This window comes from Podarcis erhardii, assembly GCF_964252035.2.
Source record: "Podarcis erhardii genome assembly, chromosome: 4".
Classification (NCBI taxonomy): Eukaryota; Metazoa; Chordata; class Lepidosauria; order Squamata; family Lacertidae; genus Podarcis; species Podarcis erhardii.
In genome coordinates this window covers 60005411-60023528 of record NC_138508.1, presented here as the reverse complement: position 1 = coordinate 60023528, position 18118 = coordinate 60005411, and the positions used below count along the sequence as shown (strand labels likewise).

At 40.5% G+C, this 18118-nt stretch overlaps 1 protein-coding gene across 4 annotated transcripts in view; it reads right to left on the bottom strand.

The window, feature by feature from the left end:
- Window positions 1-16059, bottom strand: part of MED14 (mediator complex subunit 14) — a 37919-nt gene extending 21860 nt beyond the window's left edge. For 2 of the 4 annotated variants that reach the window (XM_081859210.1, XM_081859211.1), the window contains exons 1-11: window positions 15689-16057; window positions 13677-13703; window positions 10232-10337; window positions 8056-8229; window positions 7034-7163; window positions 6549-6677; window positions 6118-6225; window positions 3752-3884; window positions 2620-2770; window positions 1474-1585; window positions 54-179 (exon numbers count right to left, since the gene is read on the bottom strand). In XM_081859210.1, coding sequence (XP_081715336.1) covers window positions 54-179; window positions 1474-1585; window positions 2620-2770; window positions 3752-3884; window positions 6118-6225; window positions 6549-6677; window positions 7034-7163; window positions 8056-8229; window positions 10232-10337; window positions 13677-13703; window positions 15689-15870 — 1378 coding nt within the window. In that variant the 5' untranslated portion in view covers window positions 15871-16057. Of the gene's footprint in view, window positions 1-53; window positions 180-1473; window positions 1586-2619; window positions 2771-3751; window positions 3885-6117; window positions 6226-6548; window positions 6678-7033; window positions 7164-8055; window positions 8230-10231; window positions 10338-13676; window positions 13704-15688 lie in introns of all 4 variants that reach the window. The other 2 variants (XM_081859212.1, XM_081859213.1) reach the window with 2 other exon arrangements.
- Window positions 16060-18118: the final 2059 nt, after the last annotated feature.

Sequence of the window (18118 nt, the reverse complement as noted above, 5' to 3'; positions counted from 1 at the left end):
ATTCTACTAAGGAAGGTATTAGAAGGAAGCGCCTGAAAGTTTTATTTACATACCAATCCCATAAAGCATTAGTTGAAACATTCCAGAATGAAGGTCTACAAAAATGTGTAGACATTCGGATCGACCACATGGCTCCAGAATAGGAATGACAAGTGTGGGGAGAGCCGTTTCTATAAAAGCTAAAATTAAAGAATCAAGAATTCATAAATCAAGGTACAAAGTTTTACTTGACTAAGCAATATGGAGACTTCACAGTAATAAAACTTCACAGCCCCATCATAAATTACCGTATTTTTTGCTCTATAAGACTCACTTTTTCCCTCCTAAAAAGTAAGGGGAAATATGTGTGCGTCTTATGGAGCGAATGCAGGCTGCGCGGCTATCCCAGAAGCCAGAACAGCAAGAGGGCTTGCTGCTTTCGCTGCGCAGCAATCCCTCCTGTTGTTCTGGCTTCTGAGATTCAGAATATTTTTTTTCTTGCTTTCCTCCTCCAAAAACTCTTATGGTCTGGTGTGTCTTATAGAGCGAAAAATACGGGTAGGTACTTTTGAATCAAAGCTATTTTATTCAATTAAGATTATGTTGAGCACAAAAAAATGACCATTTGTTTAAAGGTATGCTATTCTTGCTAACTTTGCCCTTTCCCTTGGCAGCTTGTTTGGATATATAATATCCTTGTTCACTAACTTGAATGTACACTAATTAATAAATTTCAAAGATATCAATCTGTATACTAAAGCCAGCTGCATTTTTCCATATAAGGCACCATACACCCACTCCCACCAACCCTAAAATCATAATTCTGCAGCTCTGATTTTGAGATTTCAGGACCTGGGTGAGGGATGGGAAGGAGAGAGTTTGCTATATCAAAGTATGAAGTGGAATTTCTCTCTCCGCCCCCCGCTCTGTGTGTCTCCTATGAACTGAAATCTAAAAAAGCATTCATGGAAGACAGTTGGTTGAAAAAGACTTTCTCACCCTCTCTTACCTATACCCCCCCAAGCCCCCTGAAAAGCCTTTCATAAAGGTCAGGAACCCTTCTGAACAGACAATGAGACAGGAAGAGTTTTTCAGTATCAGGCACAGGCAAGTTGTGTTTAAGAAGCTAAAATGCAAGTCAAATGAAATACGAAAATTTCTAAACCCCATCTTCACTGATCATTTAAGTAGAGCTTAAAAAGCGCCAAAATCAATTCCAAAGGAAAGCACTAGTTATACATATCATTACATTTCCCTCACAGAAATAAGAAAATGTTTGCTATTCATTTCTTCCTCAAGTTTTGTCACTCTCCTAGGGGATGCCCAAGGAAATCAAGGACCAAAGGAAGCATTCAGTTCAAAGCGCATTAAACGACTTTGGTTAGGTTAGGCAGAGGAATTTCTGGTTTTGAAGAAAGTTAAAAAAGGGGGCGCATAAATATGTAGAACAACATCCCCCCCCCAATTCAATGTAGTTCAGATACCATCACATACAATTGTCATTGACATTATAATTCTTAAGAATGGCTTTCAGTTCCTGGAGTTTCTGATGAGCTCTTGCGTGGACACTGTCTATCAGAAGCTTCTCTACTGATAGGTGGTCTATCTATAAGAAGAAAAAAAAGAAAAAGCAGTTATTCTGTATTTTATATGTACTCTAAAAAGGTTCACAGTTAAAAACTATGTGTTTTGAGCTGCTCAGGCAAACTTCCCATACTGGCCTTGTTTCACAAAAATCAGCAGCATGTTGGATTTAAGAAGAATTTTAAAAAGGGTTAGACTTTAGAAAGTTCTTCTTAAATCCAGCATGTTGATTTCTATACAACAAGACCACAGGAAGGAAGTATCTCTGCAGCCTGGTTAGTGAAGCGACAATGCCTTTCCATCACAGACAACTAGAGTCCTTTTCTGACTCTCCAAACAGGAAATGAACTTTGCAATTTGGAGCCCTAGCCTGCCATCCCCCAGTTTCCAACACGATGAAGATCAAAGTAATAAGGCTCTTCAAAACTGATCAGCTATTTATAATTTACTTAACTACCCACAGGCTTACCAAATTACTGTAATCTTTACTGCAATCAGGTTTTGAAAAAAATGGGCTGAGATGGGGAAAGTGCAAAGTTGATTCATGTGCAGCCCAGCCAAGTGGCAATTTGCATGCAAACCCCTCCTCCTGCTCCTCTCTGTGATCCCCTCAGAGAGTCCACAGTCTTTGCTGCTCACAGCAATGGCCCAAAGCTCATCTAACTTGCGGTTGGTGGGTTTATTGTTTATTTTTTTATGAAGAAAGGTACTCTGGCCTTTGTCTCAAGTTAGCCTTCCTGGATTCAGACAACTGATTTGTAACATATGCCTCCCACCCAACATACCTTTTGGGTTTCAGTCACTTAGGAGGTGGTGACAAGATTGTAAAAGGAAGGTTTAAGCACTGTTTGGTCTCCATGGGATGGGCCCAAGTCAGGAATGGTGCTGGGGGCCAATTTTTGACAGGTGGATAGCCCACCCACCTGTCAATCACATATCATTATGACATCAAATGACTGGGATATAACCCAAACACAATACATTGCTTAAGAGAGATTAACTTTAAAAACAATGATCGATTAAAATTATATGCCAACTTCACCTGGCAATATTTACCTTCATAGCCCTTTCAATTAGTTTGGAATCACAGGCTGGAAGGGGAGGTTCATGGGAAATTTGCAAAGGTTTCGATACATCATTCTCATCTATCTTAATGGTGACCTTATGAAGAGATGCAGTCCCTGTTTTTCTCCCAACCACCTGTTGGCTTAATATAGAAATGTTTTGTTAGCTGATAAAGAAGTCAAAAGACTCCCTCTGTAGAATACTGAAACACATGAATAATATTTAGAGTTTCATACCATGAAACAATACCATACAATTGTGTTGTGCCAAGAAGTTTAGCGCCCTATTCCTGTATCAAGTCTCTAAAGAACCACTATCAAACTCCTCTCACAGATACACAACCATCACCTATAGCAGCCTATGAATCACTACAATTTGCTGCTTCAAATTCTTGAAAGCTTTGTTTTTCATGTGGGATCCAAGATAAAGCCTAACTTAAGATGCCATCTCAATCTAGACAATCACCATTGTCTACTTCTTTCTTCTGCTGCACCTGAAAATGTTCTTTGGGGAGGCTCAGCTGATGCCAACTCTGACTTCCAGCACAACCCCTTATTATTTTCCCATGCCTCTTAACTTTTGTTGAGACTACGTTAATGCTATGTTTTATCTGTGTTTCATCCTTGTGCAATTTTTTTATTTAATTTGGAATACATCCTGGGAATATTTACTGTTTTGACTATGTGTTTCAGATGGATAGTGCTTGAAATACTGTGATGGCTTTCTCTATAAAGCAAAACTTGACTGAGTGAGCATGCAAAAAAACAGCCTAAACGCCTTGTTTTAAGGTACCATTAAATATAAACAAGACGTTAATTTTAACTGCAAATATTTTGGCTGCAACATATGTTATGATAAGTAATAACATTATTGGACCAATAGCCTTATCAAAGGCCAGAAATGATCATCATAAATGTCTGTATTCCAAAAACCAATTATGCATTATTTGTCCGACACTAATATAACCCCTCTAAACCCAGAAGATCAGCAATTCCTATGCTTCAGTGAAAGGCAATTAATATAATATGGCATCTAAATATGCTAGTATAGAAGTTCCCAAGCTTTACTTGAGATTTAATATTTCAATCCAACATTTACAGATCTCATGATTGTTTTCACTTACTTCCAGACAGAGAGAGAGAGGCATTTGCCCGCATGGTATCTCTCCACTTGCACAAGATCACCCCAGCGCTCTCGAACCAGCATTAAAGTCTGTGAATGCAAAACTTCCAACTGCAGTGACAAGCAGAAGGAGTCTAAAGAATTCAGGTTAAGTAAATGCAGTAAAATATTGGAGGAACTTTTGATAGTTCTCAACTTACACTAAACCAAAGACTTGCTGGCCTTTGTACACACACATATACATGGTAAGTCAACACTGGTCTTGTTAAGCAGATTTTAAAGCAATTCTTGACAGTCACACCAGGGAATGGTTTCTTGTGTGGAATCTCTCTCCCTCCAAATATAATCAAACAGGATCTACTGTAGAATATCCCAGGGTTAAGGTCTGTAGGCCACCAGCATGCTAAAGCTAAGCAGCTCTGGTTAGTGCCTGGATAGTGATTACTTGGGAACTATATGTATGGTATCTTGGGTTCAATGACAAAATGCTGTCATTCTGTAATATGTATGTTCCATCCACACCAAGCAACTTACATATTAAGATGAGATGCTATACTTAGAATAAATGTGTTCAATCTAGGCCTTCTTTTCCAAATTACTTATTTTACCTCCCAAACATATCTAAAAAGAATTAACACATTATTCATGTGACAGTTATATGTATGCTTTCCCAACTGTGTTTGGCACATGTGGTTTCCATAAGTTGAAGTTTTCTCCCTAGCCTAGCCTTTTATGTTGTTAATAAGTGCAGGTGGCGCTGTGGGTTAAACCACAGAGCCTAGGGCTTGCCGATCAGAAGGTCGGCGTTTCGAATCCCCATGACGGGGTGAGCTCCTGTTGCTCAGTCCCTGCTCCTGCCAACCTAGCAGTTCGAAAGCACATCAAAGTGCAAGTAGATAAATAGGTACCACTCCGGCGGGAAGGTAAATGGCATTTTCGTGCGCTGTTCTGGTTCGCTAGAAGCGGCTTAGTCATCCTGGCCACATGACCCGGAAGCTGTACACTGGCTCCCTCGGCCAATAAAGCGAGATGAGCGCCACAACCCCAGAGTCGGTCACGACTGGACCTAATGGTCAGGGGTCCCTTTACCTTTAAGCATACAGTGATCATTACACTATACTGAGGACACCCAATGCCAGCCTCCCTACCCCAGCTCAATGGCTACTCAGGTTACCAGGAACACCAAGTAATAATCTCTTGTATTTAGTACAAAATACAACCAAAATCTCAAAGTTCAAGTACGGAAAAAGGATAGTGCTCACTCTTCCCTCCCACCCTACTTTCCCTGTTAACCCAGGTCTGAGGAAAGAAACGGACTAATGTTTGCTTCCCTTTCCCACTATCAAGTCAAAAGGCACCATCAATGTTCTCAGCATTGGCAGATAGGAGGATTCTAGCACCCAGGTGAAAAAAAAGAGTTTTGACTGGGTTTAGATCCAAAAAACACAGAATCTACTGCATAGAAAAGGACACCAAGCAGCAAAACCAGGCAGCACAAATTGGTATGATTCCAAAGGCACTTCAAACAATTCTTCCCAATGAAGTGGAAGAACTCATATTCCTTAATAAAAACTGTTGGGAGGAAAAATCACGCAAAGTGATCTTTATCAAAAGAAAAGGGTTTTTAAAAATCCTTTACTAAAGAATACTTTGAAATGCAATAGGAATACTACCAACATGTGCAGCTATCATTGTGTTTTGTAACTCATTTATGGCCCTGTTCTAACTGAAGGTGTTCCAGATCCTTCTGTGTGAGGAAAAAGAGGGAGAAAGAGACTAACAAGCAGTAGCAGATCAGGGCCTAAGGAACAGCTGCAGCTTCATGTTAGCAATTTCACTCCTCCGATGCTGCAGAGGAGATTGTTGTAAATCACATGCCTGTCTGGGACGAGTCTGGGAAAGGAAGACAAGTCTTATCTCTTCCGCTGCGGGTACTATTACACTGTACTTTCGCTTTCATTTTTTTTCTGTTTTGTTCTCTCGGAGCTGGAGAGAACAGACGCCATTATGCTTTTGTCTGTACATAGTGTGTAAATAAATAGTAATTAGCTCTACTATGTCTCACGCTTCTTGCTGTGTTGTGCCAGAAGCTTAGTGTGCATATATCATTATGATGTATGTCGCTAGAAGCGCACTGGAAGAGAAGGGAGATGCCTTTTCCAGAGCTGCGCATACCGGAGCACGCTCAGAGTTCTGGAGGCTTGCAGGCACCCCCAGGGTGTTTTTCCAACACATAAGTATATCTACAATCTACTGAGTCAACTACCCAAACAATCCTTACCATCTAAATATATACCTACCCTGCATTTCACATCTCAGATTGGGAGCTAGTTCTATGGGTTCACAAAAAGTCATTGAAAAGGATACGTAGGCAGTTGTACATGTCCTGCAGAGGTTTCTCATCAGCAAAGAGCCGGGACTGGACCAACTGATGGATGAAGCTGATCTGCATACTGTGAACTAAAGCTCGACCATCTTCCATTAAAAGAAAAGAAAATGAATCTTTTGTGTTTTTTATGAATCTTTAAGATGATGTAACACTACTTAAAAGGTTTATTAAAAGCCTCAAACAATAGTGGAAAGTATAAAGTATTAATGCTTGGAGAGTGGCTTCTGATGCAGTTTGAGAACACGCAGCTGGGGATACAGAGTAACATGCTGAAGAGCGGACACCATCAACATTTAAGATGGCATGGTCGAAAACAGCTCAATTTACTTTAATAGAAGAGGTTAATGGAGTTTAGGTGAGTGCCCCAAGTCATAAGCATTAGATCTATCATAATGTCTATGGGCATTACCTCCAGTCTCTTTGTCTTCAACCAGAATTTCCAGTTTGAGAAGACGCCATGGGACCTCAGGATCATCTCCCATCACTGTCAAAGTAGCCTCAAATTCACCTTCAACACGAAACTTCACACGGCCATTAGCTAAAAACAGAAACCATACATAGTGAAAAACAAAGCATAAGCAAAATAAAACTCTGGTTTGTTTGTTTTAAAAAACAACAACGAGGGGGGGGGATATGGAAAAGATTCCCTTTCCTCTAGCAGTAATGACTCCTCTTTCTGGTAGTTTTGAGTTTCAGACATTCCTTTTAAGTTACTCTCAATAAATCTTTATTACACATTTTAATTAGCTGAGAGTAATCCATCTGTCATGGATGCTTTAGCTGAGATTCCTGCATTGCAGAGGGTTGGACTAGATGACCCTTGGGTCCCTTCCAACTCTAAAATTCTATGATTCTATGAACTAAAGGAGTGAAGGGATCAGTGGAATGGCTTACCAACTGTAAGATTTGCCAGCTGTGGAGGAAGATCTGTTGTCACCAGTCGGTGGCGAAGAATCTGGTTTAACTGATGGAGCGTTGTTTGCTTCTCAACTTTTGTTATTGGATCAGGAGGAATTATTTTGTCCTGTAAAGTTACAAATGTGCATTTTTACATACTAATTTAAGTTATCCCGAATTCATGTAACCATTTTGTAAACATGAATAAACTGCAAGGACAAACCTCATCATCCATGTTATAGATCCACAACGGCCTGGGCTCATGCAAAGGACTTACTACGGTTTCATGGATATTTTTTTTACTTTTTTCTTTTAAAAGTTGAGTCTCACAAAATATCATCTGCTTTTATAATTGAAGGTACAAATTTTGTGGCCTTCACAGTGCAACACACAAGGTAGTTTGGCCTTTGCTGTTGTTAAAATAAACAATAGTGGAAATGTGTTGAGCCACTGACAGAAAAGGACTAGATAGAGGGGGAAAGAGGGGCTCTCGTAATGGGTGTAGGGCTCTCATAATGGGTAACTTAACACAGCAAATCAAAACCCAGAAAAGGAGACATGAAATAAACCACATCATGGAAAACTGATGGCCCTTGCTTGCTTACTTACTTGGAACCAAGCCCTGTTTACAGGGATAAAACAAACAAACAAACAAACAAACAAACAAACAAACAAACAGGTATCTTAAATATATCTATTATCTGCACCAAAGAAACCTGCTAATTTTAGCCTTTAAACAGTGAGCAGTGGGGCAAGGGCCATATTTTTTAATTGTGACTCTTAAAAGTTCAAAATAAAAAGTTTTTTTTTGAAATACACCAATGATTAAAAGAATCTTATTTGGTGATGATTCAGCCAACTAAGGTGTCTTAGGCCAATCAGAAGTATTTGGCATCAGTTATCTCAAACATAAGCCTTTTATCCAATGCAACAAGGCTGTGAGGAAAAAGCTCCTGCTGAAAGCAAACTGGGACAGAGGTCTAAGTCTTTTGTTGTTTTTACATTATACAGCAATTTACCCGTATACATGTTGGCAGCCGTGGATATGACCCAGTTGTCAGTACATCAATAGCATATGGAATAGCAAAGCTGGGCAGACGAGCATGGACCAAAGCATCTCTGGCTAGTGATGCTAAACGATCAGCAGTGTCCACGAACAGAATAGCTTGTTGATCAAGAAAGCTTGATATCATCTGTAATATATATATATATAATATTAATATAAATTCATTTAAAATTATTTACCCACATCTAAACTCCTCCATAAAAGCCAACTATATACCTCCTGTTCAAAATGTCAAAGTCTTTGGTGGAATAAACATTGCAGCTGATCTGTGAAATAAATAGTGATGTGAACTGCCCTGTGATCTTCAAATGAAGGGCAGTAAACAAATATAATAAATAATAAAAGGTAAAGTAAACTTTTCAAAAATATATTATCATACTATAGACCCTTTCAAAGGAGGACAAGAGCATGCCTTTAAGAGGCAATTTGGAAATTATAGCTCTGGAAGTACCCTGCAAGAAACCCAAAGGAAGAGAAGACCAAAAAGAAAAAAAGAACACATACCCAATAGATCAGCATGTGTGTGGTGCTCTTGTTATATGGCCTAAAGAACACCCTTATACATATATAGTGGTACCTGTGGATACGCACACCTCTGGTGCGTATCCTTCAGGATGTGAACGTGCCAAACCCGGAAGTATTTTTTAGGGTTTCGCCGCACGCACACACGCAAAAGTGCTCTACCACGCTGCACGTATTCGCAGAAGCGGCACCTCCAGTTGCAAATTCCTAGGGATCAGACCGGAGCTCCGGAACGGATTCTATGCGCAACCAGAGGTACCACTGTAGACTGATTTATCCAAGAAATACATACAGCAATGTCATACAGTGGGAAAGATAACAAACCCACTGTTTAAGACAGTCAGAATGACAGGAAATGTAACACTGGGACCACCCTGACCTGTGTCCAAAGGAAACACACTAACTACTGGCAAAAATTCAGTTTACCTACACGAAGTGCTTTCTGATTACAGTGGTGCCTCGCAAGACGAAATTAATCCATTCCGCGAGTCTCTTCGTCTAGCGGTTTTTTCGTCTTGCGAAGCAAGCTCATTGACGGCTTAGCGGATTAGTGCTATTAGTGGCTTAGCGGCTTTTAGCGGCTTATTGGATCAGCTGATAAGCGGCTTAGAAAAGGGGGGGGGAGAGAAAAAAACCCGCAGGAACTCGCAAGACATTTTCGTCTTGCGAAGCAAGCCCATAGGGAAATTCGTTTTGCGAAGCGCCTCCAAAACGGAAAACCCTTTCGTCTAGCGGGTTTTCCGTCTTGCGAGGCGTTCGTCTTGCGGGGCACCACTGTACTAAGAGCCAGTGACAGCTCAGCTGGGCAAGGTGTTGGGAGAAGACGTAGGGTGGGGGCAGAGTATGAAGCCAGGCAGAAGGCTAGAGAGAAGCTGAGGTCAGGAAGAAAAGCCTGACCAGGCCAAAATCTTTGCACAATATATAAACTGATAACCTAAAACTAGAAAAGCCTCAGAAATCATGGCAGAGCTCCAAATGTCACTTAGGAACATGTATTCACTTTAAATGACTTATTTCTCTTTATTGTTACAGTAACATATTAAAGGTACATGAAATTAAGCAAGGATCTTGGACAGGAACAATTTCTGCAAATATGATGCCACTAGTATTACATGCACCATTTTGAAACATTTCTCAATAATGGGGGCATGTCAACTTTTAATATAAATCTACATCATGATACAAAATTTTGTTTAGCTGTCATTTGTTATTCTACTTTAGTTTGTAACTAACTGCAGAACTACATTCTGAAAACAGAAGATTTTGCTATTTTTCAGATGTTTCTAGTGCACCCAGCTGTAGGCAAGTTTTCCAAGAAACAATCATTCACTGCATCTTAAAAAAATGAAATCATAACTTTTTTACTAAAAATATTTTTGAAATTTATGACCACTATATTTGAACATGTGGAATGTCAGTAACTATTCTCTCATGCTTTATGGATGGTTCCTCCTCCGCTTTTATGATTTTATTGTCTAAATTATGCCAATAAAGGCTGAATGAATGAATGACCTATTTTCTCAATTTTCTCAGCTGGGTGAAGTACAGAAGCCATCCCTTGCCTCTGTAAATTTCAGCTGAGAGCTAATGAATAGTATCAAACTTACCGCACATTTTTCCACCTTTCCAGCGTTATTTGCCCATTTTACCAAGGCTAACAATCGGACAAACAGCTGCCGTGTGCGACTTGCAAACTGCACTATTTCTATTTTTCTGTAAAGAAGCAAATTGCATTAGAAAATCTGTAGTTCAATTATTTTGAAAAAAGCAGCACATAAAGGGGGAATCAGATATGCCAATAATTATTCCAGATGCAGAATGAGATACTAGACTAACACTGCAATCAGACACATTAGATAACTCCTTTTGGCCAAAAGTCTGCATTCACTCTTGGTGAACCCTCCAGGGGCTGCCTGCACACTCTTATACACACTCTCACATGCACACAACCCCCTTACTTTATTTTATTACCACTTCCAATTTTTTAATTGATTGATTTATTGTACTTCTGTGCTGGTGCTCTATGATTTTCTTCCTTTCCTTTTTTGGGGGTGGGGGGCTTTACTTCCCCCTGCTCCCACCTCACAATGCAGCACACTGCACCTCATTATGCCAATGCTGGCATAGCTAGGGCTCCATTTTATTTAGGGGGGAAAGGGGGTTTCAAGGGAACAAGGGCATTTATGATTCTACTGCCCCCAACATGCCCTGTTTCCCTTGCTCACTGCTGGTAGTACAGATAGACTCATGGAGCTCCCTGCAGCTGTTCTGGAGGCCTCCAGCAGTGTTAAGTGCTATTCTGCTGATAGGCCTCCTTCTCTGACAGAGAACTTACACTGCATCCAAATGTCCCTCAATCAAATTTTAGCTTGTTTTAGAGCTGCACCCTAAACTGTCTTAAATACATGTACAGCTGCAGTTAGTGTGAGGCCATGAAAGAAAGATTTCTATGCCCCATAGTAACAAAATGCTAATGCTCTCTTTACTGATAAACAGGAGCACTTAGGGAATCTGTTCCTATATATAGGCATAAAAATGCAGGAAGCTCCAAAATGATTTTAACTTGACAGTCTCATGTATATATGCTCAACTTTGTTGAAGGAACTCTCATACATTATCCAACTAGTTCCAAAGCAATTATCTGTTTTGCATGCGATCCAACTGGGTATTACACGCTCAGTAATAAAGCCATCATATGGGGCTAGTTATTGGCACTAGCCCCATAGTTAGTTGCATACAGATGCTACATATTACTAGTATATATATTTTAGTTTAGCCCACTTATTGTTCAATATAAATGCACAACATGACACTGTAAGTTTTAAATATTAATAGTCTGCTTTCTAAGTTTTATGTCTTGTATGTGGAAAACATGACATCTAAACTGCTGGCTTTGATTTGTAGATTTTCAGGAAAGGTAATTATTTAGTATGCAAAAAAAAAAGAAGAAGTAGGTTTTGGCTGCAAGAAGCATGTCAAACTCATGATTGAACTTGTGAACCTAAGAGCCCTGTTGAGACCAACGGCCTATCAGATTCAGCCTGCCATTCACAGCGACCAACCAGAGGCCTATGGGAAGCCCACAAGCAGGATTACTATATAGCCATAATGACTAACAGTTATTGGTGGCCTGATCCTCTAAGAGAAACGCTTGCTTTGTCTGCCCCTCTGGACAGTGTCCTATGCAACAACCACTATTCTTGCTTCTTCTTATGCATGGGGCTTACAGCAAGGCTCTTGAACCAGCTTCTTAAGAGGTCTCCCAGACCGCTTCAATACTGGCATTTAGTAGTAGAAAACAAATTATTTCCCCCCTCTTTTTTATTGTCTTTTAAGTAGTTTAATTGTGTGCTGTTGCCTTCCATTTTGTTGACACTGCTTTTGTAATGTTTTATCTATCTAATTTTATTGATTATAGATTGCCAAGCTTTAAAAACAACAACTGGAGGCCAATTAACTAATTTTCTCAAATAAAATAGTACATGCAGGAGATTTATGGACTCACTTGCTAGTCAGTTTTACCAGAGCACTGCTGCAAGCATTCATTTTCAATGAAGGACAGCACGCTAGTTAATTAAAACATTCCCTAAAGCAGCCACACTAAAAAAAGAGGAAAAACTCTTCAGAGCTGAGTTACAGTCATTGACAAGTATCAGCAGTGACAGCCTGGAGATTCTGAAGGGACAACTTTGTGTCCTGCCCCAATTTAACCCTTTACACCTTCAGGCAAATGCCAAAACACTGCTACAGGGTTTAACTGTGTGATAAATATCTATGCATTACAAAGCTCACAGTTTTAGAAGAAATCTTCAAAGAATACAAGTGAACATGGGCACAGAGAGCTGCATGACCCAATGCTGACCTAAACTTAACTATGGTTAACATGTCAGACATACAAGGGATTATGGTTTAGTTTGGCAAAGTTAGTTCTGCCCTCAGCTGATGTTTATAGTGGGACACCAGTAATACCTATTTCTTATCTTATAAGGAGAGGCTGGAGAGGTGGATTAATTTTCCTAACCATACTCTGTGCAGATATATCATTGATATACAGTTAATACCAACCATGGTTTGCAACCCCACAGTTTCACAGCATTATTCTGAAGCAGGATCTTCATGAGGCCATAATTCCACCCATATTCAAACAAGTCTGTCTCCTATCAATTGCTAACTCTAACTGAAGTGGATAAAACTTATGGGTTCTCTATTTGAAAACCTGACTCCCAATTTGCTACCAAGCAAATGGTTCTATTATTGTATGGATGTTCCAGATATTCAATGATAAGGAAAAATGTCCACCCCACAAGCTGGGATAGCTCAGTCGGTAGAGCATGATATTCTTAATTTCAGGGTCATGGGTTTGAGCCCCACACTGGGCAAAAGTTGGACAGAGGGTTGGACAAGATTACCCTCGTGGTCCCTTCCAACTCTACAATTCCAGTAAAAATTAATGGATGCCAATTGCAAATACATTATTGGGCAAGCTTGGCAGTTTTTACCTTTGTTTACTAAATAAAAGTAACAAAAAATAATGATGCTGCTAAATTAGATAATTTTCTATGGCATCAGAAAACTTTACAGTGCAAACTACCCTAATGTTACATAGGATTTTTTTAAAAAACCCACATTACACAAATGTTAATCCTTTATTGGCATAGACTTTTCCTCTGCTGTAATGTGAAGTCTCATATGACATTTCATAATCCAATAATCCTGATCTAGAGGAAAGCACAAACCATAGTTTTCTGATTTGAATGCATAAGCAAATTTGGATGTGTACTACAGAGGAAATTCATCCAGCTAGAGTGCTGGGCAGGAGTGGGAAATAAAACCACAAGACTCATTCTTATAGCATCAAATCATGGTTGCCATTACATGTAAACCATCCCAAAATGTTTTGAATTTCAAACTAGGCACTTAATAAAACTGAAGCACTATATTATTCTTTTTTAACTCAGGTAAAGTTAAAGAAAGGAAATCTTTGACCCAGTGATTCAATACCTAAATTTCATTAAAATTCAGTACAAATCCTCCTCAATTGTCATTACTCACCTTTCCATATCTGTTTTTCTTGGTAATCTGTTGGGAAGGGGAGTTGGAGTGGTGAAAAAAGATCAAATTATTATGTTTTGACAAATACTACAAAAACATTAAACAGGAAGCATGAGTTAATTTCAGCTCTCTGACAATAGTTCTTGTACAATTCTCAAGTTTTAAAACAATCTTGTAACTCATTCACATTTTACATTTTGGGGTGTACATTTAAATCTTAGGCAGATACCTACAGTGTGTGACTGCAAACTTCTTCACACAGATAATAAACAAATGTATACCATGTGTCCAAATAACTGAAAACAGATGCTGATTTCCCCAAAAGTTTTTCCAACACCAGTGCAAATACAAGTGACTGACATCATAAAGCGTGAACCTGCAGTCATTCAATTTCAGATCTCCATGTCCTGTGTCTTTACTATTACTAACAGCACTGTATTATTGTGATGCTTAAACAAGCTGAGTTACAACACTGTCTTTTTTTTTTAATTCTGGGAGCATTTATCCACACCACCTAAAGGTAAATAAAAGGGTCTGTTATATTTCCACAAAAGCATTCACAGAAAAAAGGTAACAATATCACACTTAAAGTAGATTGAAATATATTTTTGTAGAGGGCCCTATATTGCTAGTGCTATGAATCACAAACGAGTTAAGGTGGAGTAAACATATTTTGAACCCATTTAGCCCCATTTAAAGTAATGCAGCTTAACTAAAATGCAAATAAGTTTGAAATGATTTGCAGATATGACTATAGGTCTAATTTATATGTGGATGCATATGTAAAAAAAAGGAATTGGTTTATTCTGACTTTCACAGCCAACAACCTAATTGAGCATATTCCTGAAAGAGACTAAAGAAATAGTTGATGTGAATATATTAAAGCTATTAAGTTCAATAAGGCTATTTATCTATTATTTAAAAATCTCATCCAACCAACCTTCTATTCATTACCTGGTCTGTTACTTACAAGAAATACTCCAGAGACCACACAGAGGGTCTGCTGCTTTGTCCATCATTTACAATATTTGAGATTCCAGCCTTGCAGGGGGTTGGCCTAGATTAGAAGACCCTTGGGGTCCCTTCCAACTCTACAATTCTATGGTTCCACGAATAGCTTGTTGCAAAGATGTAGCCACAATGGGAAGTGATTTTAAAAGGCCACAATAAAGCAACCACAGAAGTTCCAGCTATGTGACAGGAGACTGTAGAAACTTCATGAAAAGTATAAATACAATTTCTTTTTAAAAACCTGTTTAATACAAAGACAGCAAAGGCCTTGCTGCAATCTAGACACATAGGATGCTTCCAACGGTACCTGTCCCTCAATAGTCTACACACAAACAGCTTGCACTGGACCAAAATGGTCTGTACCATCCAGATGACTTACAGTGAAAGGAGGCTACCCTTCAAACTAAAATACAGTATCCAACTGGGAGCACAGCACTCTTGTCACTTACACCCTAGTGTGCATGCACACGAAAGCTCATACCAATAACAAACTTAGTCTCTAAGGTGCTACTGGAAGGAATTTTTTAATTCAGTATTTCCAACCAAGCAGACACAAGTTTTAGTTTAAGACTTAGCCCTTATCTTCTTGATGCCTTACTAGGTTTGCCAGCAAACATAAACTCAACCAGGAATCAATTCCAGCTCTTTAACAAATGCACTTGTGTGTATGACACTCAAGTTTTTGAACGATTGTCTAACTCTATTCACCCTTTACATTTTGGGGGTGTACATATGACTCTTAGGTCACCTAAGAGTCACAGCGTGCGAAGAGAGTCTGAAGATTCTAACTGAACCAGAAGATCAGGCTTCCCCAAACCACCACCCTCCTTCTCCATCACGTAGAACAAGCCACAAAGGAGGAGGACCTCCTGGGCGAATGGGTAAGAGGCGTTCCATAAGCCAAGGTCGCCTAACACGGGTCCGTCGGAGAGTGAACAGTCTCGCGAGGGGAGGCGAGGGGGCAAGGCAGGTATGTGGGCAAGGGGCTCCCGGGCACTCACAGGTCGGCCAGAACGGTGAGCTCCGCGTAAGTGCGATGCAGCAGGAAATCGATGAGGGTGCTGAGTCGGAAGCCGGCGCTGGCCGCCGCCGCTGCCGTTCCCGGAGGCTGCGGAGCTGGGGCCGAGGTGGGCCCTCCTCCCGCCGGGACCAGCTGGTGGCTTTCCAGTTGCACCGGCGCCATCGTTGCCTCGGCGGAAACCGAAACAAGCCGGCCGGCCGACGAGAGCGGGTCTTCGGCGTCCTTTCCTCGCCCGGCTCGGCTTTCCCTCGCGGGCAAGCAGAAGCAGCCGCGATCACAACGCGCCTCTTCGGCCGCCGAGCGCCGCCGCTGCTGGGGCTGCCGCCACCATTGCTGGGGGCGGACACCGCACCGGAAGCAATCCCAGGACAGCGACGGACCGGAAAGAAACCTCTTCCGGTAGCCTGCACGGGATCATAGACTTCCCCCCGTCTCTGCAAGAAGCCTTTTTAGTCACCCATTATTAGACTGACAAAAGGTTCCAAGTTTCCGGGTTCGCTCTGAGCTCGATTTTAGCCTCCCAGGGAGGAAGTCAGAAAGAACCGCTCACAGGAAGCGCTGGCGGAAGCCCAAGTTTTAATGTAGCTGCGTTTGAGCAGCGGGTTGTCCATTAAGAAGCCAACGGTAGTAGCATTCATTTCAGTGAAAAGCGGCGTAGAAATACATTTTATCTTTCTAACATAGCATGACTACGAAGCCCAAGTGGGAGGTGCCTGCTGTGCCCGAAAGTTGCTTAGCAATAGCCCTGTAAGCGCAGATCTTTATTGCAGGCTGAAGATGGACCGAGGTCGTTTTACGCTTTCCATTCAGAAATGGTATCCATCCCATGCAAAACACTCTCGAGTTACAGTATTCAATTAAATTGATTTAAATCGTCGCCCGTTTAAACAAATAATTAAACGTGCGATTTTATTTTTACGTTGCGTCATACTGAGTTATTTTAATGTAGGCGACTTTCGCTATTATCCTAATAGGAAAAACGAATTATAAACATTAACTAAACCGATCTATCACCCAGCGCACACCCAGCACTGCTGCACGAGTAAGCCTTGACTTGCACGGAGATGCATTGTGCATTTAGCTGCAATTCCTTATCCACTAGATTGGGATGAAGCCCCGTTGAATTTTATGGAGCTTCTGAGTAATAATGAAAATAATGACACTGCTTTATGCTTAAAACTATGGCTTCTACGACTTCATTTCCCACCCGAAATGAAACTTGAATAGCAAGAACATAAGCTCCCGTTTTTGCTGCTATTATTATTATTATTATTATTATTATTATTATTATTACTACTATTTTACGAGACGGAAGAAACTCTAATTTTCTTTTGGCAACTCTCATTTCCTCTACAGGGAGAAAAAGCGCCAACAGGAACCGGAATTTCCTTCTTCAGGCATCTGAATCACGACTTTACTCTTCAATCTCGATAGTATAGGCTCTATGGAAAGCAATGGGGCGGCCTGGCGTTACCGGCCTTCGTGTGTCTGAAGCCCTCGCCAGAGAGGGAGGCGCCGCAGAGTCACAGAGGCCTAAAGCGGGCTGTGCTGCGCGAATTCCTGGCTCAAGAAGAGGTTGCGGCTCCTCCTTTTTCTCTCCTGACAGTTCTTGTACCTTCAACAGCTTTCAGAACAGGCTGAAATTCTTCGTGCTGACAGGAAGAGAAGCCGCTCCTGCAAATCATGCAACAGTTAAAGACGCTTTGTCGGGGGAAAAACCATATACAGTATACTGGTACTGTTTAGATTGCCAGGCTCCAGCTGATCACTTCCATTTTACTCCTGAGCATTTCTAGCTTTTTAATGGGCTTGTTCCAGCATAAAACAAGCCATGTCATCTTGCAGTAACAACTAGACCCCTTCAAAAGCAGAAATATTTTCATAAATTAACACTTTCCATAGTATTTTTTTTATTGTGGAATGTGATTTAGAATTGCTTGTAGTGAGTTGGTGTGGTGTAATAGCAAGCGTGAAATGGAAATCTCTCATTAGCCATGGAGTTTGGAAGTTGCCTTAGGCAGCTCATTATCCAGCCTCATCAAACTTGGTACCAGGGCAGTGGACCAGCATAAAGCATTCCACACTGAGGCAATACCACTGAGTAGCTGCTTTCTCCTGCCACCTCAGCTCAGGTGGCAGGGGGTACACAGAAAAGGGCTTCTGAAAGTAACAATCGGGCAGGTTCATTTGGGAACTGGTAATCCTCCAAAAACTGGATCCAAGTACATGTTTTAAATCTTACTTTTTTCATCTGCAGTATTATTATATGTATTAGATTTCTTATCCGTTGTTCACTATAGGATCCCAGGATGTGTTACAATGGCAAAAGCAATACAGTTTAAAACAAAAAAACCAACCACTAGTAAAATATTTATCATCATCATATTAATTGACAGTTTCAGATAGGTCA